This window comes from Babylonia areolata, chromosome 19, assembly GCF_041734735.1.
Source record: "Babylonia areolata isolate BAREFJ2019XMU chromosome 19, ASM4173473v1, whole genome shotgun sequence".
NCBI lineage: Eukaryota > Metazoa > Mollusca > Gastropoda > Neogastropoda > Buccinidae > Babylonia > Babylonia areolata.
This window is the reverse complement of record NC_134894.1, coordinates 40,497,350-40,520,527: the sequence shown is the minus strand read 5'-3', so window position 1 is coordinate 40,520,527 and position 23,178 is coordinate 40,497,350. Positions and strand designations below refer to the sequence as shown.

General features: G+C 40.9%; 1 protein-coding gene across 2 annotated transcripts in view; it reads right to left on the bottom strand.

The window, feature by feature from the left end:
* LOC143293703 (dynactin subunit 1-like) overlaps window positions 1–23,178 on the bottom strand; it is a 47,742-nt gene that overhangs the window by 6,541 nt on the left and 18,023 nt on the right. Inside the window, exons 17-35 of one of the 2 annotated variants that reach the window (XM_076604883.1) lie at window positions 22,668–22,753; window positions 21,729–21,856; window positions 20,277–20,391; window positions 19,910–19,963; window positions 19,315–19,446; window positions 18,741–18,824; window positions 18,091–18,153; window positions 17,512–17,614; window positions 16,564–16,596; window positions 10,196–10,295; window positions 9,150–9,243; window positions 8,602–8,730; window positions 8,203–8,345; window positions 7,633–7,778; window positions 5,594–5,673; window positions 4,927–4,998; window positions 3,554–3,709; window positions 2,406–2,463; window positions 462–553 (exon numbers count right to left, since the gene is read on the bottom strand). In XM_076604883.1, the coding sequence (XP_076460998.1) occupies window positions 462–553; window positions 2,406–2,463; window positions 3,554–3,709; window positions 4,927–4,998; window positions 5,594–5,673; window positions 7,633–7,778; window positions 8,203–8,345; window positions 8,602–8,730; window positions 9,150–9,243; window positions 10,196–10,295; window positions 16,564–16,596; window positions 17,512–17,614; window positions 18,091–18,153; window positions 18,741–18,824; window positions 19,315–19,446; window positions 19,910–19,963; window positions 20,277–20,391; window positions 21,729–21,856; window positions 22,668–22,753 (1,868 nt within the window). The remainder of the gene's footprint in view (window positions 1–461; window positions 554–2,405; window positions 2,464–3,553; window positions 3,710–4,926; window positions 4,999–5,593; window positions 5,674–7,632; window positions 7,779–8,202; window positions 8,346–8,601; window positions 8,731–9,149; window positions 9,244–10,195; window positions 10,296–16,563; window positions 16,597–17,511; window positions 17,615–18,090; window positions 18,154–18,740; window positions 18,825–19,314; window positions 19,447–19,909; window positions 19,964–20,276; window positions 20,392–21,728; window positions 21,857–22,667; window positions 22,754–23,178) is intronic. The other variant, XM_076604884.1, reaches the window with a different exon arrangement.

The window sequence follows — 23,178 nt, the reverse complement described above, 5'->3', positions numbered from 1 at the left end:
AACCTGTTGGTTGGTGCCCTTGAGGACAAGTTGCTCGGGGCTGTAGTTATGGTTTGAGCATGGTGGTGTGGTTCCACGAGGTGAGATGGGATATATTCATGGCTGGTCCACACACACACACACACAGACACGTGTATGCACACACTCACACACACACACATACATCAACACACACAAATGCATTCAGTCAGTTGTGCACACACACATATCACTAAAATATTCAAGATGATAAAGAAGATAATGCACACACACATAAAAACACATCCAAACATTCACACGCCCACAAAAAAAAACAACAAACAACCGCACACATGCATACTCTCACAAACATGCCCAAACATACACACACATACACAAGAAATAAAAATATTTTAATCCTTTGACCTGTGCTGGGGCCCCCTGGCCACCCCACACTGGCCCCCCAATCCCCTCCCAATGCACACACTCAGTGACAAACTCACCTCTGTGGCCTGTCTGTCCAGTGTGGCCAGCTGAGCGGTCCTGGTCACAAGCTGCTGTGTGGGACTTCTGGTGTCGGTCACCGGGGCACTGCCTGCACACAGCCACCCAGCACTCCTCATCACCCTCCTCTCCCCTCCCCCTCCTCACTGTCATCATCACCATCACACACAGAAGTACCAATCACCCGCCTTTATAACTGTCACCTATCTTCCTCCTTTTCCTCACTGTCATCATCACCATCACACACAGAAGTACCAATCACTCGCCTTTATAACTGTCACCTATCTTCCTCCTTTTCCTCACTGTCATCATCACCATCACACACAGAAGTACCAATCACCCGCCTTTATAACTGTCACCTATCTTCCTCCTTTTCCTCACTGTCATCATCACCAGCATTGTACCATCACACAGCAGTACCAATCACATACCTTAAAAGCTGTCACCTAATCTTCCTCCTTTTCCTCACTGTCATCATCACCAGCACAAACCAGTCCCAATCACCCACGTTTATCACTGTCACCATTCTTATCAAAGGTGCAACAGCCGAGTGGTTAAAGCATTGGACTTTCAATGTGAGGGTTCTAAGTTTGTGTCTGGTGGTTTAAGGGTGGATATTTTTCCTATCTTCCAGGTCAACATACAACTAAACCTGCCGGTGCCTGAATCCCCTTCATATATATATACGCATGCAGAAGGTAAAATATGCATGTTAAAGGTCCTGTTATGACCATTTCAAAAGGTGATGGAAACGAGAACATACCCAGCATGCACATCCCTAAGAAAGTAGTATGGCTTCCTATATGACAGTGTTAAAACGGTCATGCGCATAAAAAGCCAATATATACAAGTGGATGTAGTAGATGCAGCTCACAAATGCAGGAGGAGGAGAAACAGCAGCACTGAACCACCACTCCACACCAGCCCCTATCACCCACCTTCATCACTGTCACTGTTTGATTGATTGATGTGGATACTTCTATAGCACCTATCCTCGGTCAGAGACCAAGCTCTAAGCGCTTTACATACACGGGGACATTTGCACCACAGGCTGCCTACCTGGGTAGAGCCGACTGACGGCTGCCACTGGTCGCTCATCATTCGTTTCCTGTGTCATTCAATCAGATTTCAGATGCACACACATACACACTCAGACAGACATGTAACATTTTACGTGTATGACCGTTTGTTTTTTTATTTACCCCGCCATGAAGGCAGCCATACTCCGTTTTCGGGGGTGTGCATGCTGGGTATATTCTTGTTTCCATAACCCACCGAACGCTGACATGGATTACAGGATCTTTAACGTGCGTATCTAATCTTCTGCGTGCGCATACACACGGAGGGGGTTCAGGCACTAGCAGGTCTGCACATATGTTGACCTGGGAGATCGGAAAAATCTCCACCCTTTACCCACCAGGTGCACCGAGATTCTCACCCAGGACCCTCAGATTGAAAGTCCAGCGCTTTAACCATTCAGCTATTGCACCCGCTCTCATCAGTCTGCCTACCCTACAACTGCCAACCCCCCTTCTTCATAACACCACACTGCTCATCACTGAACACTGCTAACTGCTACGCGTGCATGTGTGTGTCTGTGCATGCATGTGTTTGTATACATGCCAGACAGTCTCATCACGATGTCATTCCCAGCACCAGCCAATTCTGTGACAGCTGGTCTAATGCCCGGTGAACAAGGTGACACACTCTGAACCATGCGACTTCACTTCACTAACAGCTGAGGCTTTGTCAATTGTAAGTAAGTGTGTGTGTGTGTGTATGTGTGTGTGTGTGTGTGTGTGTGTGTGTGCATGGGTGTATATGTTCAAGCATTTCTGCATGCATGTGTATGCAAATACAAGTATGCATATATACATACACAGACTTACAGTGCATGCCTGTGTGTGTGCATGTGCATGCATATGTGTGTGTGATTGCTGTACCTGGTTTTCTCTTTGTGATGTCCACCACTCGCGGACAGGTGCTCAGCTTGTTGGCCTCCTGCAAGCAGATGTGGGAAATTAAGTAGTCAACGTTCATCGACAGTATATCATTCCCACTAATTATGATGAGAAAGCCAAGTCTGGAGTCGCTCACTGACTTTTACTCCTTTTTCTAATTACTCAGTTTTTCCCTCTCATTTTTTCTCTTACTTTCTATGTTGTTGCATTTGTTGTTTTCTTTTTCCCTTTTCGTCTTCACTGAGTTACTTTTTTTTTTTTTTAAAAACAACAACAAGCATTTATGTAATATAAACCTCCGCACCTACCCTACCCCATCACTAAAATATATTTTCTTTTTTCTCATATACTCAAAACATTTTTTCTTTTTCTTTGTGATTTTTCCCACTTCTTCAATGGACCATAAGTGGTGATCTTGGTGCTGTCTAGTAGACACAGTGAACAACAAGAACAGAAAAGAGGAGTCTATTGCAACAAAAAAAATATACTGGCAAAGTCAATTCTGCAGAAAAAACACCACAACAACCCAACCCAAGCCAACCAATTCAGGTGAAATGCAAAGTCCCTCACCACTGCATCAGAACACAAAACTACACAATTTTAGTCCAGCAGACATGGTGGTCGACAACAAAATCAACAAAAATCAACAGCAAAACAAAACAATTACTGCAAGGTCAATTCTGTAAAAAAACACAACACAACCCAACCCAATCCAAATCAAATCAACCCCACCCAAACCAACAGAAACGAAGTCTCCAAATCTAATCCAACCCAATCCAATCCAAACCAACCAAAACTAACTCCAAACCAACCCAGTCTAACCCAACTCATTCCAAACTAACACAACCCACCCCACACAGATGATATACAGAATCCCTCACCACAGACCAACCCAATCCAATCCAAACCAAGCCTCCAATCCAATCCAACCCAGTCCAAAACAACCCAAACAAATCCTCCAACCCAACCCAACCCAATTCAAAACAACCCAAACCAAGCCTCCAAACCAACCCAACCAAACACAACCCTATCCATACTAACACTACCCAACCCACACAGCCGACACACGGAATCCCTCACCACAAACCAACCCAACCCATCCAAGCCAACCAACACCCAGAGTCGCTCACCACCAGCAGTTTGCCAGTTTTACTGGCTAGCGTGTTCAGCTCCAGTTTCCCTGGCACGGTGTCCGGCAGCTCTGCCAGACCCACATGCCCTGTGCGGCTGCCCAGGCCTGTCGGTTTCAGTGGCAATCGCAACGGTGGCAGTGTGGACAGCTGGCGCTGCACAGCAAAGTGGTATGAAACTCAGCGGAGTCCAACTGTGACCATCATAACAGCAGAGGTGGCAACTGTTATCCCCACTATCTGGGCCAGAATTCTGATTACGGTGAAGAGTGCCATGCCCAAGTTACATACATCCCCTCTCTCGACCAAGAGGGCTTTAGGACTGTCGGCGTTGGGATAGTTCCCAAAGACCAACTAGTCCCAAAAGCTGCAGCACTAAGTGTAATCTTGCCTCTTAGTATGAGAGTCATAGTCCTTCATAATAGACTAAGTTGTAAATGAATCCCTATTGCAATGGAGAAACCATTGATCATACATCTCTCACTTTGCTGTTGGCCCAACTGTAAGCTTATGCCAATCTCTGATATGAGCCAAGCCTTGAGCCTGGCACACCTGGCACCTCCAGCATTATGTGACCATGCAAATTGACCTCCACCTTTCACACTGGTATCTTTCTGTGAAATTCAGTTTTCCAAGAATCAAGAATACATAATTCTTTGCACCCATGTTGGGGAATGGAGGATATAAAGTGACATCACTGGTATTATACACCAACATTAAAACATAAACAGCAATCAAAACAATGAAAATGGTGATAAAAAACAGAAAAAAACAAAGATCATATCATCTTATAATGTAGACAAATTTCTCCACGTTCAAACCCTGTATTCCATGTTACTGTATAAAGACCACAGCAGAAAGATGTTGACGAATGAATGTAAGATTTGTGGAATGGATGGGTGAGAGATGGGGAATTAAAAAATTGTTAAAAAAACCCAACAACAACAACAACAACAACAAAAAAACCAACAAAAAACAAAAACCCAAAAAACTATGACATGTATGTAGCATTGCATAGTGTAGACCCTGTTTCAGGGCGGGGACTCGATATTTAAAAAATCAAAAAAAAAAGAAAAAAGAAAATAATAAAAAAAATTCATGCAATGGAATATTATGACGTCTGGGTACTTATGAGACTGCATGGTACACCTTCAGTCAACCTGAGTGCAGCACTTCTGGCCTACAACCATCAATGTCAAAAACTAAAGCGGAAGTCACTAACAAACACATATTCTGATCTCAAGATTGTTGTTAAGACTGAGGTCATGTTACACAACTGTCACTTCATGGGAAAGTGATCACTTCTTCTCAGCTGTTTTTCAGTCAAAATCACTTTCAATGACCACCTTCAGTTCAGTGTGTATTCAGCTCACCTTCATCTTTTCTCCTTTCAGACGCACATTTTCATGCTTGACGTAGATCAAAGCTTCTTTCAGGGACTCCATCTAGGAGAAACAGATAGTGGTGAGGAAGAACTGTTACTGCACATGGAATACCACAGACCCAGCATAGATATTCATATAAAATGACACAGAACTAAGAGAAACACACAAGAAGGCCCAGCATAGATATTCATATAAAATGACACAGAACTAAGAGAAACACACAAGAAGACCCAGCATAGATATTCATATAAAATGACACAGAACTAAGAGAAACACACAAGAAGACAAGAAACAGACAGACTGAATAATATTATGTTCGCTTATATTCTCTTGTATAATTCTAATAAAAGAAAGTTTACAAAAAAAGAGGGGGAAAATGTTATTCCATATTTTTACCAAACCCTTCCCAACACCCCATATGTAACATATCATTTGTGCAAATTGTTCTTAACTTTTTCTAAGAGTACCGTATTGAAATGAGAATTAAAAAAAGGAAAGTATGCAAAGATAAGAGGAGACAGATGTGGACCAGTAGCAGGCATACCAAGCTGTTACAGTAACCAATTCACCCATACACACTGACTGACACAGGAGAGAGAAAAAACTTTGACAGGTACTAGGGAAAGAAAAGACATCTCTCTCTGCCCACACCCACCTGCTGCACGATGTGTGGAGCATCGCTCAGACTGGATGTACTGCCGTGCATACTGCCCACTGGGCTAGGACTCTGGCCTCCTGAACACACACATAGACACATAAACACACACACACACACACAAACACACACCCATACCCATTTACACCCCACCCAAACACACATTCACACAAATTTAATGTTGTCTGATTACATAATCAGTGAAACATTTCTCTTTAATCAAGACATACTTGCTGTACCACACCACAGCCACACCCATCTGACAGCACATACAAAATGATACATGATGTATTTGTTGTGTCAAAAGTCATTAACTTATTGTCATTAGAATTATCTTCCTTGACGCTCAGAAAACATAGAGGGCACCAGAGGAACAACAACGGTCAGGGCCACAGCAGTTGACAGTCTAGTTTCTGTTTGTTTATTTCCAGTTATTAAATATATTCTTTGTAACACACGAGATGTGTTTATCTTATTTGTCTGAGCGACAACACAACAGTATTAAGATATGACAATGGTGGCAAGCATGAACTGGAGTTGTGAGAGGGAACAGGAATGTTTGAGCAGTGCACATACATGTTTGAGTATATGTGCATGTGCATGCGGGTGAGCATTTGCAAGTAATGCAAACGTTCATATGTATGCTGGAAATGTGTGTGTATGTACAGGGTTGTATACAGCAAGCAGCATAAGCTTACATATTTGCAGAGGGATATGACAATGTGACCCAGCATGTGTGTGTTTATCTGTAAGTGCACGAGACAGTCTATGTGTTGCAAACCTGTTTTCTAACCATCAGTTACAAACAAGCTGTTTTCCTGTGTTATGAACCTGCTTTCTAACCATCAGTTACAAACAAGCTGCTTTCCTGTGTTATGAACCTGCTTTCTAACCATCAGTAACAAACAAGCTGTTTTCCTGTGTTATGAACCTGCTTTCTAACCATCAGTATTAAACAAGCTGTTTTCCTGTGTTATGAACCTGCTTTCTAACCATCAGTAACAAACAAGCTGTTTTCCTGTGTTATGAACATGACAGACATGCAATTTCTCCTCTTTCCTCCCTGCCTACACATGTTACCTGTCAGCCTCTCCCAGTCCTCCACTCCCCCCAACCCCCCTTCCCAAACTCCATGTCTACACCTGTTACCTACCAGTCCACACTCCCCTCACTACACCTGTTACCTGCAGTTTGTCATGAGGACTGGTGGGTCAGGCCCTCCAAATCCCCTCTCACTCCCCGCCTACACCTGCTACCTGCAGTGTGACTCCAAGGACTGTCAGCCTCTCCCACCCACTCAGAACCCCTCGCCCCACTCCCAACCAACACCTGTTACATGCAGTGTGACTGAGGAATGTGTCAGCCTCTCCCAGCCACCCAGACTCCCTCCCCCAACTCCGTAATTGTCACCTGTAGTGTGTCTGGAGGACTATGTCAGCCCCTCCCACCCCACACTCCCTACCTACGCCTGTTACCTGTGGTGTGTCCTGCTTGCCTATACATATTCCCTGTCGTGTGTCCTGCCTGCCTATACATATTACCTGTGGTGTATCCTGCCAGCCTACAATTATTACCTGCAGTGTGTCCTGCTTGCCTATACATATTACCTGTCGTGTGTGCTGCCTGCCAAAACATATTACCTGTGGTGTATCCTGCCAGCCTACAATTATTACCTGCAGTGTGTCCTGCTTGCCTATACATATTACCTGTGGTGTGTCCTGCCTGCCTATACATATTACCTGTGGTGTGTCCTGCTTGCCTATACATATTACCTGTGGTGTGTCCTGCTTGCCTATACATATTACCTGTCGTGTGTCCTGCCTGCCAAAACATATTACCTGTGGTGTATCCTGCCAGCCTACAATTATTACCTGCGGTGTGTCCTGCCTGCCCACACTTATCACTTGCCATGTCCTGCCTGCCTACACTCATTACCTGCAGTGTGCTGCCTGCCTACACTTTTTACCTGTGGTGTCCTGCCTGCCTACACTTATTACCTGCGGTGTGTCCCGTCTGCCTACAAGCATTACACTTCTTACCTGCGGTGTGACCTGAGGACTGGCGGGTCAGACCCTCCAGCAGGGTTTTCTTGGACAGCACCCTCAGTCTCTCCTTGAGCTCTGTCTTCTCCTGTTCCAGGTTGTCGATCTCTCCCTGCAGCGTGTCATATGTCTCCTCAAACTCCCTGAAACAAAACACTGTGCACTGTGTCATTCTGCGGATGCAGCAGGTGCTGCAGTGTATCCCAGCCCCAGGGTTCATACAGGTATTTAACCACAAAATTTGAAAACTTTAGCTTCATAGAAAAAAATCTTTAGAACAACAAAAGCCAAAAACTATCAAACTAAATATGCACAAAAAGCATACAATGACACACAGATACTCAAGACCCCCAAATCACTTAAAGTGAAGTCAACTAAGACACAAGACCCACATTTTGACACACACACATACCACAAAGAAATACGCATTGCATGCATGCACTCTAAGGTAACCCTCAAAATCCACAAACACAAATCAATTCTCCACATCACCTTAGAAACGAAAAAAAACCCAACTTTTCACACACACACACATAAAATTATCTCTCTCTCCACAGGAACACATACTTTTCTTTCTTCTTGAACTGCACACTGGCTTCATCCAGTTTGCGCTGTATCTTGTCGACACGCTCGTCAGCCTCCTTGTTGGCATTCTCCAGCTTTTTCTCAATCAGCCCCACTCGCACCTGCTGTTCGCTGATCTCCTCTTGCTGCAACATCATCACCATCATCATCGTCAATACTGCCACTCACAACCACCACAAGTAGTTATCCGTCTGGGCAAAATGTTCCCTTATGGAAGGAAAGGGAGGTTAAAACAAGAACAAGGCTCATTTCTTTGGGCTACCTGCTCTTTATCAAAAGTCTATTGTTACATCTACAAAAAAAAAACAACAACAAAAAACAAACAGGTGACAGAAGCAGGGCAGAAAAGCAAATTGCACAGGTGACACAGTACGTCCTGACCTTTATCTTCATGAGTCGCTTGACCTCCTTGATCTCCTCATCCTTCAGGTCCAGCTTGTTCTTCATCACCTCCACATCCCCAAAGTGACTGCGCATCGCTTCCGCCCTCAGCCGCACAGGGGCCAGAGCCTAAATAATAACAACAATAATAATGACAATAACAGACTTTATTCACATTGCACTTTTCCCTAACAACCAGAAGGCTCAAAGCACATTATAGGAAGAAGACATGTAAAAATGAACACAGCCTGACACACACAACCATGATCTCTTTCCTTTCAAATAATGGAAATCATGAAACAGTGATGTTCTATCGCACCCTAACTCACAGGTCTTTTAAGACCTCACACACACACACACACACACGAGTTGCACACTCATACACACACATACAGAAATTATGATCACAAAGAAAACGTGAGCATAGTGCTACCCTAACTAAAAATTTTAACAATAAATGACAACCAAAAGGAAAGACACACTAACTGCTGGCTCCACCAATATCCACACCAACCCTCTGTGATGAAAGCAGGTTGGTCCTGTCTCACCTTCTTGTCATGAGTGCCATCAAAGTCAAACTCTCCGTTCTCCATGGCGTTGGCCAGTTTGTTCATGGTGCCCACAACTGTGCCAAACGACAGTCTGTACACACAAACACACCTGTCCTATAACATACATCTAAAACATTTGTCATGTAAAAATACATATGATTGCACCTTTCCCGTAAAAAACAACAACAACACATGAATGTACCTGTTCTGTAAACCTACAAAAGAACCTACCTGTCCTGTACACATATACAACAACACACCTGTCCTGTATAATTGCATAAGAATACACCTGTACGCCTGTCCTGTACACATTCATATGAACATCCTTGTCCTGTACATATTCATATGAAAATACCTGTCCTGCACACAAACACATGGACACACATGCTCCAGACCTGTTATCTCAGATAAAAAAAAAATACCAGAAACTTTCAAAAAGAATAAGAAAACAAAAGAAAACCCAACCAAACAATGAAAAAACCCCAAAATAAAGCCGACACAAAAACATGAGCCCATGTTCTTTCAAGCAGTACACATCACCCATTTCCATCACTTAATCAGGACACAAGCAGCAACATTTCCATAAATCAATCAGGAACACAGTCTCCTTTACTGCTGACCACAGCCATTCATGTTGTAAGTTATGTCGACAGGCGCAATAGCCGAGTGGTTAAAGCGTTGGACTGTCAATCTGAGGGTCCCAGGTTCGAATCACGGTGACGGCGCCTGGTGGGTAAACGGTGGAGATTTTTACGATCTCCCAGGTCAACATATGTGCAGACCTGCTAGTGCCTGAACCCCCTTCGTGTGTATATGCAAGCAGAAGATCAAATACACACGTTAAAGATCCTGTAATCCATGTCAGCGTTCGGTGGGTTATGGAAACAAGAACATACCCAGCATGCCCACCCCCGAAAACGGAGTATGGCTGCCTACATGGCGGGGTAAAAACGGTCATACACGTAAAAGCCCACTCGTGTGCATACGAGTGAACGCAGAAGAAGAAGAAGTAAGTAAGTTATGTCAGTCTGCACAGCCGTTACCTGAGACACTCATATGGTCCAGCATCTTCTTTGGCGTACACCTTGTTGACAGCTTCATACGCCAGTTCCTCCATTTTGCCTGCCAACAGACCCTCCTTGTCTGCAAACACACGACATCAGTGGAATGAAAAACCTCATCTTTGCCTAAATGTTCAAATATGGTTGGGCAAAAAACATGTATTTTTAACACACACACACACACACAAGCAAACAAATGACTTTTCAGAATGATTTTTTTAAACTTAATCAATCAATACAGTTCTCATAAAAAGAAAATAGAGAAGAAAAGGAAATACCAGTGGTATTACATGCCTTATCCCTTTTCACATTATCAATTAATGATCAGGCCTACTGAACAGTTTCATTCATGCACTGACAACGAAAATAAAATGAAACAAGAAATGATTCCTGCAACCACCCTGACAAAGCATCCATTCACATGTGATTGAAACCAACAAACATTCTTCAGACCATGGTAAATTGGGAAGTTAAATAAATCTGATCCTTTTGAACCTGTGCAAACGTCACTTCCTGTATGGGCATTACTGCCAGAATGCCAATATTACAAATCAAACTAACATCACTAAACAAGATACTGTCATGGATATCTGAAACATTTCCAATCAACCAACAACCCGAAGGAGGTTAGTGTTTATTATTTGTCTTGGCAATTCATTTTGCATCAGTGTTATCAACTTTTAACATAAGAAATAATTTCCATCTCCATTACATTCAAGCAAACTAAGACATATCAAAATCAGTCATGTACTTGTATGAAGACAACACTGTTCGAAGTGGTCTTAAGTCATTGATTCATTGTATTTGAAACTTTCCCTTTCATACACATACATCTATTTGCATTTTCTCTCTCTCTCTCTCTCTCTCTCTCTCTCTCTCACACACACACACACACACACACATACACATGTCCTAAAATATTCATAATTATCGAGAAAAAGATTTGTAGCCATTCAGTTGCAAAACACACAATCATAACATGAAGCCATACAAACGTTACCAAAATATATGCAACCAGAACACAACAAATCCAATGCTGGACAGAAAATGATGCCAATCTGACAAGATGCTGGGCTGTACATTAATGCTGACAAACTGAAGATGACAACATCAGAAGGAATTTCATAAGTACCGGCAAAAAAAGAATAAAATCAATACAAAAAGAAATCTACAAATTTGTCCAGGAAAGTGACAGACATGACATGACATAACAGACCAGGAATCTAAGAATGTGACAGCGTTGGTGCAGTATCATCATCAAATTTTGCTTTTTTCATTCTTTAATCTGCCACATTTCTTTGATTTTGTCACTGCAAATTAAATAATGTAAGTATCTATGTTTCCCTCACCACTACAAGCCAAGTTGGAGATACTTCTACATAAACAGTCATCTATGGAGAGCTGATGCATGATGTATGAACCTGAATTGTATCGGGATCAACCTCTAAACTGGGAATTATGACATTCATGGCGGTGAAAGCAAATGAAAGCTTTCCATGAATCAGGATAAGCACAGTCCACCAACAACTCATGAGGGTGAGCATAGACAGGAAGGATTCAAGAAGGCAGAGACTGACAGAGCAGACAAATAAGCAGATGGCAGATGCAACAGGTGAAGTGAGTTCCGATGATGATGTCAGGGCTTTGACATCGATTTTAATTGAAGGTGCAAACATGGCCATTGTAGAGATAGTGATCAATCCGTCAATCCTCAACTTCTTGTCAATCATATTAACGCTTGCCTTATGATATGCTGCACCTCATGTATTGTTAAAATAATAAAGTCTTTAAAACTTGACTATGTGCCTTATAATCTGGGTACACTGTATTGGTAGTCATCCTGGATAAACAATATCCTTACCACAGAGTTCTGGATATTCTGGTTTAATAATGGATCAGTGTTAACATTGGTCATTCTCATTCAATCACATTCATATCACACTTTTGCTGGCCATTATAGATAATATTAATTTGCAGACAAATGAATCCATTCAGCTTAAAAAACGAGCAGCCTCCTCTTACATAATTTAATGCATACTTCGAATACTGACACCGTCTTTGTGTTAAGTAAATGTTTTACCATTGAAGGAAAGAAAGACAACTGAAGTAGTATTAGAACAGATTCAGAACAGAGTTCTTTTTCTGAAGGAAGCAGGGGTGGGGGAAATGGGGGTTAGTAGTGGAGGTGGGATGCCAAGGTTTAGGAATGGGGAAAGAGCGGAACAGATGTCATAATGTGACTCAATTCTTTACGATATAAAGGGAAGAAAAATGATGCACCATGCAGAACAGCATGCGACACACAAACACACAATTTCAATAAAGAAGTCAGAGTCCTGTGCTGGTAGATCAGATCTCTCAATCCCTTTTTTATAATGTGGTAATGACTAGTCACAGATAGTCAAAATACTGCTGAATGACTTGGTATATATAAGCATACATAATCATGAATGTTGAGACATTACCTTTCATATCACATGTGCAGGAAAAAAAGGTTCATGGGGCTAAATGAATAATATAATCCCACAGAAAAAACAACAACAACTTTCTTCAACAATGTTATGTTTTTGCTTCTACTGGTCAAGAACATGTAAAAAATCAAAACAACAACACAACTTTGTACTCCTTTCACCACTATCTCAATGTCTAAAACATGTTAGTAATGTTCAGAACAAAGAATAAAATAGGAAAATGAAAGGGAGAAAACTTAATTACAAAGGTTCAGAACACAATCAAGTATCCGTACAGATCTGTTTACCCGACTTTTACAGTACTTTTGTATCCATGAAAATCGTGGAATTTCCAACAAAAGCGGTAGTGTCTACATCAAAAGACCATGGTAGGGCATGAAAAGTGCAACACACACTTTGCTTCTAACTGCATTGTAAGAACAAGTGGGTTTATTTGTTGTTGTTTTTTTGTGCACATGTGCATGCGTGCATATGTGTGTGTGAGTGTATATATGCATGCATATGTGTGTGTGAGTGTATGTATAAGTGTATGTGCATGTGCATCCTACATACAAATATATGTGTACTGCTTTTGCTCTTTTTTTTTGGTGGTTATTTTTTTTCTTCACACATGTACGCAATGGACCTTTTACATGTGTCTGTGTGTATGTCTACTCAAGCCTTTTGATTCTGTACTGACTTCCATGTGGTTTTTTTTCAATTTGATGTAACAACCTCCCACTTCACCCCTGATGCTCATTCAACTTAAAAAAAAAAAAATATATATATATATATAAAACAGAATTTTAAACTGAACAGTATGTACTGTGGTCCAAACATGTGGCATACAAACTTACAAAGCCCTGAACCGCTGTATATTCATCTAAAAGTGCCTCAACATTCGACAGCAAAAAGAGATACTGTCATCTATCTTGTGGGTTTTTTTTTGTTGTATTTTTTTTCATTTCTGAACCAAAACATTTTCGTTTTTGCATTTAGTTGAGAAAACAATCCAGCAAATCTTTGTAGAACAACAATGGTGAACAGGTCTGAAATAAAAAAGGCACAGCAAAGACATAATGGCACAGGGTGTACATATAAACACAAAAGGTGTACATACAAACATACATAAATACAGATTATACAGAACCATACTCAACAGTGTGAATATACATAAAAATATAATATACAGAACCATTCATAAAAAAAAGTGTGAATGTACAAAAATATAGAATGCACATAATCATTCAAAACGTTGTGATTATACAAAAAAACACGCAGGATCATACATAACTGTGAATACACAAAAAATACAGAACATACAGAATCAGAGCCAAAATGCACTGTCAGGCATGCATCTCATGAACAGTGGTGTGTGAGTGGTATGTAATACTGGCATATTAGCAGAATACACTCCTTGCACCAAATGCTACAGTTATTTCCAGTGAAAGGAAGAAAACCCAGTGCAGGGTATGGGTCACTTCTACCTGTTGGCTAAGACATCCACACAGCCATGCTGACAGCACTGAAAGAAGTGCCCAACAAAACCACAGTCACTGAACCCAATCATGGATGGTGAACAAACAAAACAACAACCACCAAAAAAAAACCCACAATAAAAACAAACAACCCCCCCCCCAAAAAAAAAACCCCACCAACATAATAATGGAAGACCACAAGTGCAAGTAACTAAACAACCCTTCCATTATTTCAAAATAACTTTACAAACATTAAAAAGGGGAAATGTAAAACAGAAACCCTTCAAAGACTGCAATCGGGGGCCATTTATATTCTCTCTGAAGGAGAGAGTCAACTGTATTCCTGACATATGAAGGAAAAAACCCAAGCAGAAGAAAATTGGAGAAAAGTTAAAAAAACAAAAAAACCAAACAAAAATCTGTCTCAACCAAAAATACAAGTGCAATAAGGACAACCTGCTGAATGCTGTAGATGACTATATCTAATTCTATGCAACAGGGCAAATGGACATGGAGTTGATTTTGAACAGAAACACAAGAAACTACAGTACACAGGACAATAAACACTGCTCAGTTTCAGCTTTACCTTTAAGTCAACTTGGAGGTAAACAATGCTTTCGGATAATATGCTCCATTTTCTATCTGTTCAAAGGCAAATCCACATCCCTGCTTAAAATAAGAAAAAAAACCCCCAAAAAACACTAGAATTTTTTTGGAACAAGTCATTCATTACAAATTTACTTTTGGCTGTCCTGCATTTAAACATGGTAACAACCGTGCCCTGAAATCTGCATATCTGATATCCACATACCAATGACAGTCTGATACCTACATGTACAGATATCACAGTATCAGCTGTACACTGACATCCATGTATGAATGGATATCTGCAAGTATCTGCATATACAAACACCCAAAAAGAGCTGTTTCCTGTCGATATGCTCTCAAACAGACATTCTTTCATAATGAGTGTCTGCTGATCTTTGCATATACAGACACCCATTGTGTTTGTTCCAAGAGAACTGCACATCTGTATGACAGTGATTAATTAATTAATTAATTATAAATTAGTTGTGTGTCAGTGTCAGCATATATTCTGGCATCATACTTCCCTCATGACAAATAGTTAACATATACACATACATATAGCTTTTTAGAGATGGTGATGAAAGTGGTCAAAACTGCTGGCAATATGATATATATGAAAGAAAAAAAATGATGCAAAAGAATATTAAAAGGGTCAAAGAATATAACATCTGCACTAAATAGTAAATGCAGCAAAAAAAAAATATATATAAAGGGTAAAAGAATATAACAAATGTGCTAAATGAAAAAAAAGAAAGAAAAAAAAAGGCAGATTATAACATACGACTGATTTGACAACCTACAGTTCACACACACCAAGGCCTCATGCATTTACAACTGTGCAATCCCAAGCAGCTGAATTCAAGGCAGTTAACAGGGTCTCTGATCTGCTGTCAGGAAACTGCACATCCCTGGGTTCTTATGCAATCCACTGGGTACATGTATTTTCAGTGTATTTATTTGTTTGCTTATTTTATCTTACTGATAATTTTATTCCATTGTTATGTTAATGTTTTACACAAACCTAGGACAGGCTCTCAAGGCCTGGTCGCATGTTGGATTTATGCAAAGGTCAGGCATCTGCTGCCTTTTTTATTTAACATTTCTTTTTTACAGCAGACATGGCGTTGTGAGTATGTATAAGTCCACATGCTCTGACACCTTGAAACTGAAACTGAAAAAAAAAACAAACTGGCATCACACCAAAAAAAAAAAGGAAGAAAAAAAAAGTGTGTTCTGTAGAAGCACATCAGTTTCTTATTCAGTTTTGATGGAAATATTACGCTTCAAACTGTGACAAAAGACTGGACTGATGTTATCCTTCTTAATTAACCTGTGAACATGGGTATCTCCTATGTTGAAGCTGACAGTAGTTTTTATGAATGCCTTGGGCTTCTAAATGATACCTGAGAGGTGACTGTGCATAAATCTTCATTATTATTGTTGAGAACTAAGGTCTTCCCAAAGTTCAGTCTGCTCAGCAATTACTGTATAGTTTGTTTTTTTTCTTTCTTTTTTTTTGTGTAGGACTCTAACCTACACATCTATGACTCAACACTCCAAGGATTGCATACTGAGTTTCCTAAACCCCAAGTGTGTTGAGGACAGAAAATCAAAATGGACTGCAAACATTCAAGACATCCAAGGCAGCATTCTGTAAACTTAGGTCATCAACAGTGACATCCAAATGCAGTTAACAAAGGACACTGATGGAGAAGTAGTGTTTATAGAAAAAAAAAAAAAAGAAAATATGTCAAAAACATCTATAGGCAGGGTTCTGTCAATCACTACATATATATGGATCAAGGTTTAGGCAAGCCAAAATCAAACAAATTACCCTTCAAATTTTCCAATTCAACAAGCTTCCCTCCTAAAATGAACACAGCATTAATAGATCAGATTATCAACAGCCACGAAAGTGTTGAGGGAGAGAAGAGAGACAGGGGTGACAGGGAACAGAGTCAGAGAACGAGAGAGACAGAGGGAGAGAGAGAGCGCATACACACTTATGAGAATATGCATGTTAATACAAATGCCTGAAATAAATTGTTCTATCGAAATTCTGAAATATATCAGAGGCTGACCTTTCCAACTGATACTCATACCCTCTGGTACATTGTTGAAACATTAACTGGATTTATTTCATTTCTAAACAAGAGATATAAAAAAAACATTAAACTGATTATTAAGTACTGAACACGCTAACTATGAAAATAAATGGATTATATTTACCAAATGCAACACATTATAAGACTACTGATAATCTGAGCACAACAGATTATAAATATCTAGTGCAGCACACACAGAAAAGAGATATATTGATTACCCAGGACTATCGAGTAACAAAAAGGTGACATCACTGACATAAAGCTACAATGAAACATTTAAGACAACTAATTCTATCCATCACCACTCCTATTAATGCTTCATAAACATCCAATATAACTAATAACATAATAGTCTATGGACAAAGAAAATAACACAATGGTCCGTGGAAACAGAAAAATCTTTACAGAAAAAACATAAACATGTTCAATTGTTTGAACAGAACCAACAACTATACCCCCCAATACAAAAACAAACTCTGAATATACTTATACAAAACTTAAAAATAACATAAGTCAATTTTCCCTGAAAAAAACAAAAAGTAACCTCAACCACAATTAACACTGAAAAAAACAACAACCCATAACCCCTACACCCACCTCCAACATGTCAAACCATAGAACAGCAAGGCCACCAGTGTGTGTCAGAGAAGAGGGAGAAGGTGTATGGATGCACCTACCTGTCATAATAGAGGCCTGGTTCATGCCACCCTGGGCCACAGCCTGCAGTGTGTGAGCCACTCGCCTCACATTTGTACAGCAGTCCACCAGCAGATCTTGGATCTGTCACACACGCACGCACACACGCACACACACACACACACACAGAGTGCATGATTGTACTAGTGTAAGTCTTCTTTATCTGCATTTGTGGTCCATTTCTCTCACAGCTTTGACTTTGGATTGCAAGTGATTAAATGATTCAATCAAAAAGCACAGACTCTGCAAATGTAAAAGTTTTCTTCCATCATATGGATTAATGGTTTTCATATAAAAATGCAATGTTTCCTTTGCTTATCTTGATATTCACATTCACAACTGCAATGTCAAGATAGGTGAAATTCACAATTGTCAACTCGTTTAGGGATCTATTCTAAAAAGACTTCAATTTGTTTGCTGTTGTTATTTCCTTGAGGTCAGGTATGACATAGGAATGCAAACATCTGCGTTCACAAGTCTGCTAGCAATGAGCTGAAGTAATAAAATAATACCACCAGATTCCTATAAGTCCATTACCAAATAATAAAATTCAATCATACCTCCTTTGAAAACTTGAGAGGTGTTGCCATGGCAGATCCCTCCTGGGGCAATCGCCGCTTGATCTGTGGAAAGAACAGCCATCTGTTATGACACCAAGAAACCAAACAGGACCCCTTGCAAACCACCAAACCTGTACCAGTCAATCATCCAATCACTATAAACTTGCTAACCAAACAGCGGAAAACCACCATATGCCAACTAACCGTCCAATCATACAGCCAGTAACAATATACTAACTAACCATACAGCTTATCACAATGTGTCAGACAACCAACCAACCATTCAGCCAATCACAATATACCAAAAAACTAATGACTCAGCTAATCATAGTCATCCTGGGAGATAAGGAGCTAAAGACACCTATCTGATACCACACAAGTGTCATGAGAACACTGGTCACCACTAATGCACTGGTGGTCTGCAACTCCAACATTTACCTATTTCTGCAAGTGGGCTTCAGCATGTATACCTGCTGACAGTGCTTTGGCAGCCACACTCCATTTTCAGAGATGGTGCACTCTGTGACTGTTAGTGTCTCCATCACCCTCTCAATACTGGCTAATACCAGTTGGTCAGTCACATGTCTACAATTTTAGGTGTTCAGCTCGAGCATAATAGCTCCAAAGAAAGAATTTTCTCCCAAACTCACCTTTCTAGCACACATGCGGGTGTCATTGTTGCACGTCTCCAGGTCCCTCAAAAGAATGGAGAACTCGCTCTGCTCTTCCCCAGTCTGCACAACATTCAACACAACAGTGCAGCGTGCAATCATGCTTGACAATATATCTGTATTCATTCAACTGGAAAATAATGAATAAGATGTGCTGTGCTGTGCTGTGCTGTGCTGTGCTGTGCTGTGTTGTGATGTAATGTGATGTGATATGTTTTGTGTTGTCATATTTGATGGCACACTGCAGTAAGAAATTCCCAAACACACCTTCCCCTTACAAAAAAAACAACATTAACAACAACAAAAGACCAACAACATTCAAGCAGCCAGATATGTACACCCAGTGGACAGAACACATCCCTACAGTGCCACCAGATGCCCACTCAACCAAAGTGTATGTCCAAATACCGGAAAAAAAAAAAAAAAAAAAATCTCAAAAGAAGGCAAAATGGCAATACAGAAATAATCCGATGCAGAAATACCCCCACCCATGTTATCAACAATAAAGCGAACGACTGTCACGTCTTCAGCACAGGGTGGTGACGAGACCTACCAGCAGCAGGATCTTCAGGCGGCTGATGTCAATGTTGACGCAGTCACAGGCGCTCAGCACACTGCGCACGGCATCACACATCAGGTTGGTGCAGTCCACACGCTCGCTGGCCAGATGGACCGTGTACAGTTGCTGCACACGTTTAGCTCAGTTACACACTGGCTTACACCACTGTCAAGGTTCTCTCTCTCTGATGCAGTGCACACATTTAACTCAGTTACACGCTGGCTTACTCCACTGTTAAAGTTCTCTCTCTCTGATGTAGTGCACACATTTAACTCTGTTACACATTAGCTTACACCACTGTCAAAATTATCCTTCTCTGATGCAGTGCACACATTTAACCCAGTTACACATTAGCTTACACCACTGTCAAGGTTCTCTGTCTCTGATGCAGTGCACACATTTAACTCAGTTACACTTTGGCTTACACCTCGTCAAAGTTATCTCTCTCTGATGCAGTGCACACATTTAAATCAGTTACACTTTGGCTCACACCTTGTCAAAGTTATCTCTCTCTCTGATGCAGAGTACAGCACTCATGCAGAACACACTCTTTAACACCACCAAAACAAAACAATAACTCTGCACATACCTGGAAGAAGCCAATGGACTTGCCCAGCATTTCCAAAGAGACAGTCTCATCCAGCTGAAAGCACACAACAACAATAAACTGAATGTATGTTCCTTACAGCACAGTCAGAAAGTGAAGCTTGTTCTGGTGTTGTCCCTTTGTGTGTGAGAGAGAGAGAGAGAGAGAGAGTGTGTGTGTGTGTTTGTGACACAGACATGCATACTCACATTCACCCACATATGCACACACACGCATGCACACAGATACATACATGCACACAAACACACAAACCCACTCACACATACGCACATCACACTCTCTCCCCTTCACATCCCCCCGCCCTTCACACACATACCCATTGCACACACACACACATGCACACACTGACCTGGTCCTTGCGGAGCATCTCAATGTAGTGGTCCAGGGTTTTCTCATGAGCAGCCATCTCTGGCAGCAAGGTGCCCACCTTCAGGAACAGATCCACTCCACAGTTGTTCAGGGCACTGGGACACACACACAAAGCAACTGCATTTTACAGTCTTCACAAACAGTTTCAGTTTATCAAAGAGGCGTCACTGCATTTGGACAAATCCATGTACGCTACATCACATCTCCTAGGCAGATGCTTAACCAGCAGCATAACCCAATGCGCTTAGTCAGGCCTTGAGTGAATGCTCATATATTTGTGTACCTATCAGATTGGATTTCTTCTGCAGAATTCTGCCAGAGGACACTATTCTCACTGCCATGGGTTCTTTTCCAGTGAGCAAGGTGCGTGCTGCATATGGGACTTCTGTTTATCATTCCATCAGAACGACTAGATGCTCAGTTTGATTGTCCAGTCAAACCTGGGAGAAAGGGCGAGAGCAGGATTCGAACCCACACCCTCATGGACTCTCTCTATTGGCAGCTGAGCATCTTCACCATTCTGCCACATTCCTCCTCGCAAACAGCTTAAGGACCACTTTAAAAAAGCAGGTATGCCTTCATAAAATGTGAAAGAAAATCAAGAGATGATATTAATCATGAAAGGTGTGTTTGACTACCGGCCTCTTACTGAATACAATGAAGGTTGTATCAGACACATGCGTACCATGCACTGCTTGAAAAATGTGTTTGAAAAATAAATTCTGAAGTGAAATATTCATAGTTATTTTGTGGTTTGTGAACAATAGTGGTGAATTTTTACTATAGGAGAGGGAAACACAAGTGCAAAAAAGCACCTCTTGTTTTGAGTGATGCTCACTACATCTTCTGAATACACTGTATCTGCCGTTTCCTGAAAAATCAGCAACATTTCACAATACCCAAAGAAGAAAATTGTTCAAGTTCTCCAGTGGTCTTGAATTTTTTGTCAACCCTGGATTACCTCACATGAGAAGATACAACGTGGCCTTGTAAAAACACAGAGACATAACAGGAAACAAGTCACATTCATCATAAAAAAATGTCAAAAGGAAAGTAACAAGCAGGAAGCATTTGTCAAAGATTACAAACTACACATCTACATATATTTCATTATTACAGATCGAACTGAAGAATTATATCTCAAATATTTCAGGATTTTAACTGACTTGTGACCCCTACTGAGGGCAAAGGAAGTTTTCAGAAAACAACAAAAACACAACCAGATTCACCACAAACGCTTGCATCAAAGTTAAAACAACTGTCAACAGTCCTTGAACCAAACCACATGAAAGTGTCCTGTGCAATACTGCAAGTAAAATGACTTTGCCGAGTCACACACACACACACACAGACTCAGGAACACACACACACACACACACGCACATGCACACACACACACCCACCCACACACAGTGTGTTCTCTGTCCCTGACCTTTCATACTGGTGCATGGAGGTCTGCATGGAGGCCAGCTGCAGCACCAGGTGGTTGGCGAAGCTGCACTGCTCCGCCTTGGACCCCTTCAGCACGTGGTCCCTCTCCAGCTTCTCCACCACCTCAAACTGCGCGCACACACACACATCACACATGTATCTCACACGTCACATGCACACACATCCCACATACACACACATACGTCACATAAACATATCACACATGCAATACATCAAACACACACATCATGCACACATATATATGAAACATATCACATGAGTAACACACAGGCACACACACTCACACACACAAACATTTCATACATGCACACGCACATCAAACACACATGCATATAAATATGCACATCCCCCCCCCACCCCCACCTCCTTCCTTCCACACACACATCCTACGCTTATCACAAACACACACCCTTCACACACACACCCCTCACACCTACGCACATCATACCTACACATATAAAACGCAAGAATATCACACAGACACATCACACACATATACATCACATAAGCAAATCTCACACATCACAGACACGTATCAGACACACAGATATCATACATATCACACACACACATGCGTATCAAAAACACACACACCACACACACACTCACATCACACATCAGTCTCAGTAATCATATACAACATCTAAATCATTAATATCATCAGGCAACATAATCACCAATACAATTATAAAACAAATTCAAACTAACTTAGCAACACATGTTCATTTTGCAGCAGCCACAATCAAAATCTGAAAAAAGAAACAAAAAAACAAAAACAAAAAACCCCCAACAAAAACAACAACAAGAACAACAAGGCTACCAACCAACAAAGATGTAGAGAGGTCATCAGCTCAAAAAGGAAACCCTAGCATTCTCATATGGAATGTTCACTCAAGCATTAAGTTTATGGTTCACTGACCTTCTCCTTAACCTGGGAAGCCAGCAGTTCTGCCTTGTTGATGACACGTGGTACCATCAGCAGTACTGACACGGCATCATGGTCACCTGTCACAATCAGCGCATTTGTCAGTAAAAAAAAACAACAACAAAAACAGCAACAAACAAAAAACTACCCAACAAACACATCCCCCCAGCTCGTTTTATAATGGCAGCAACCCTTCATTCATAAACACAACTATACCACAATGTCATGGAAATCACAATAGCAGCAACCCTTCATGTATGAAGACACCTATACCACAATGTCAATGACATTTCAACTATCAAAAAAACAACAAAAAAGGCAGACATTTCATGTGTCAACTAACTTTAAAAAAATATATATATATTTTAAAAAAAGAAGAAAAAAAAAGCAGATATCATAAAAGCTTACTTTCATTCCTTAAAAACAAAAAAAAACAAAAAACAAAGAAAACAAAAACAGCATGTATCACAATTTGAGCAACCTTTCAATCATGAAAATAGCAGAT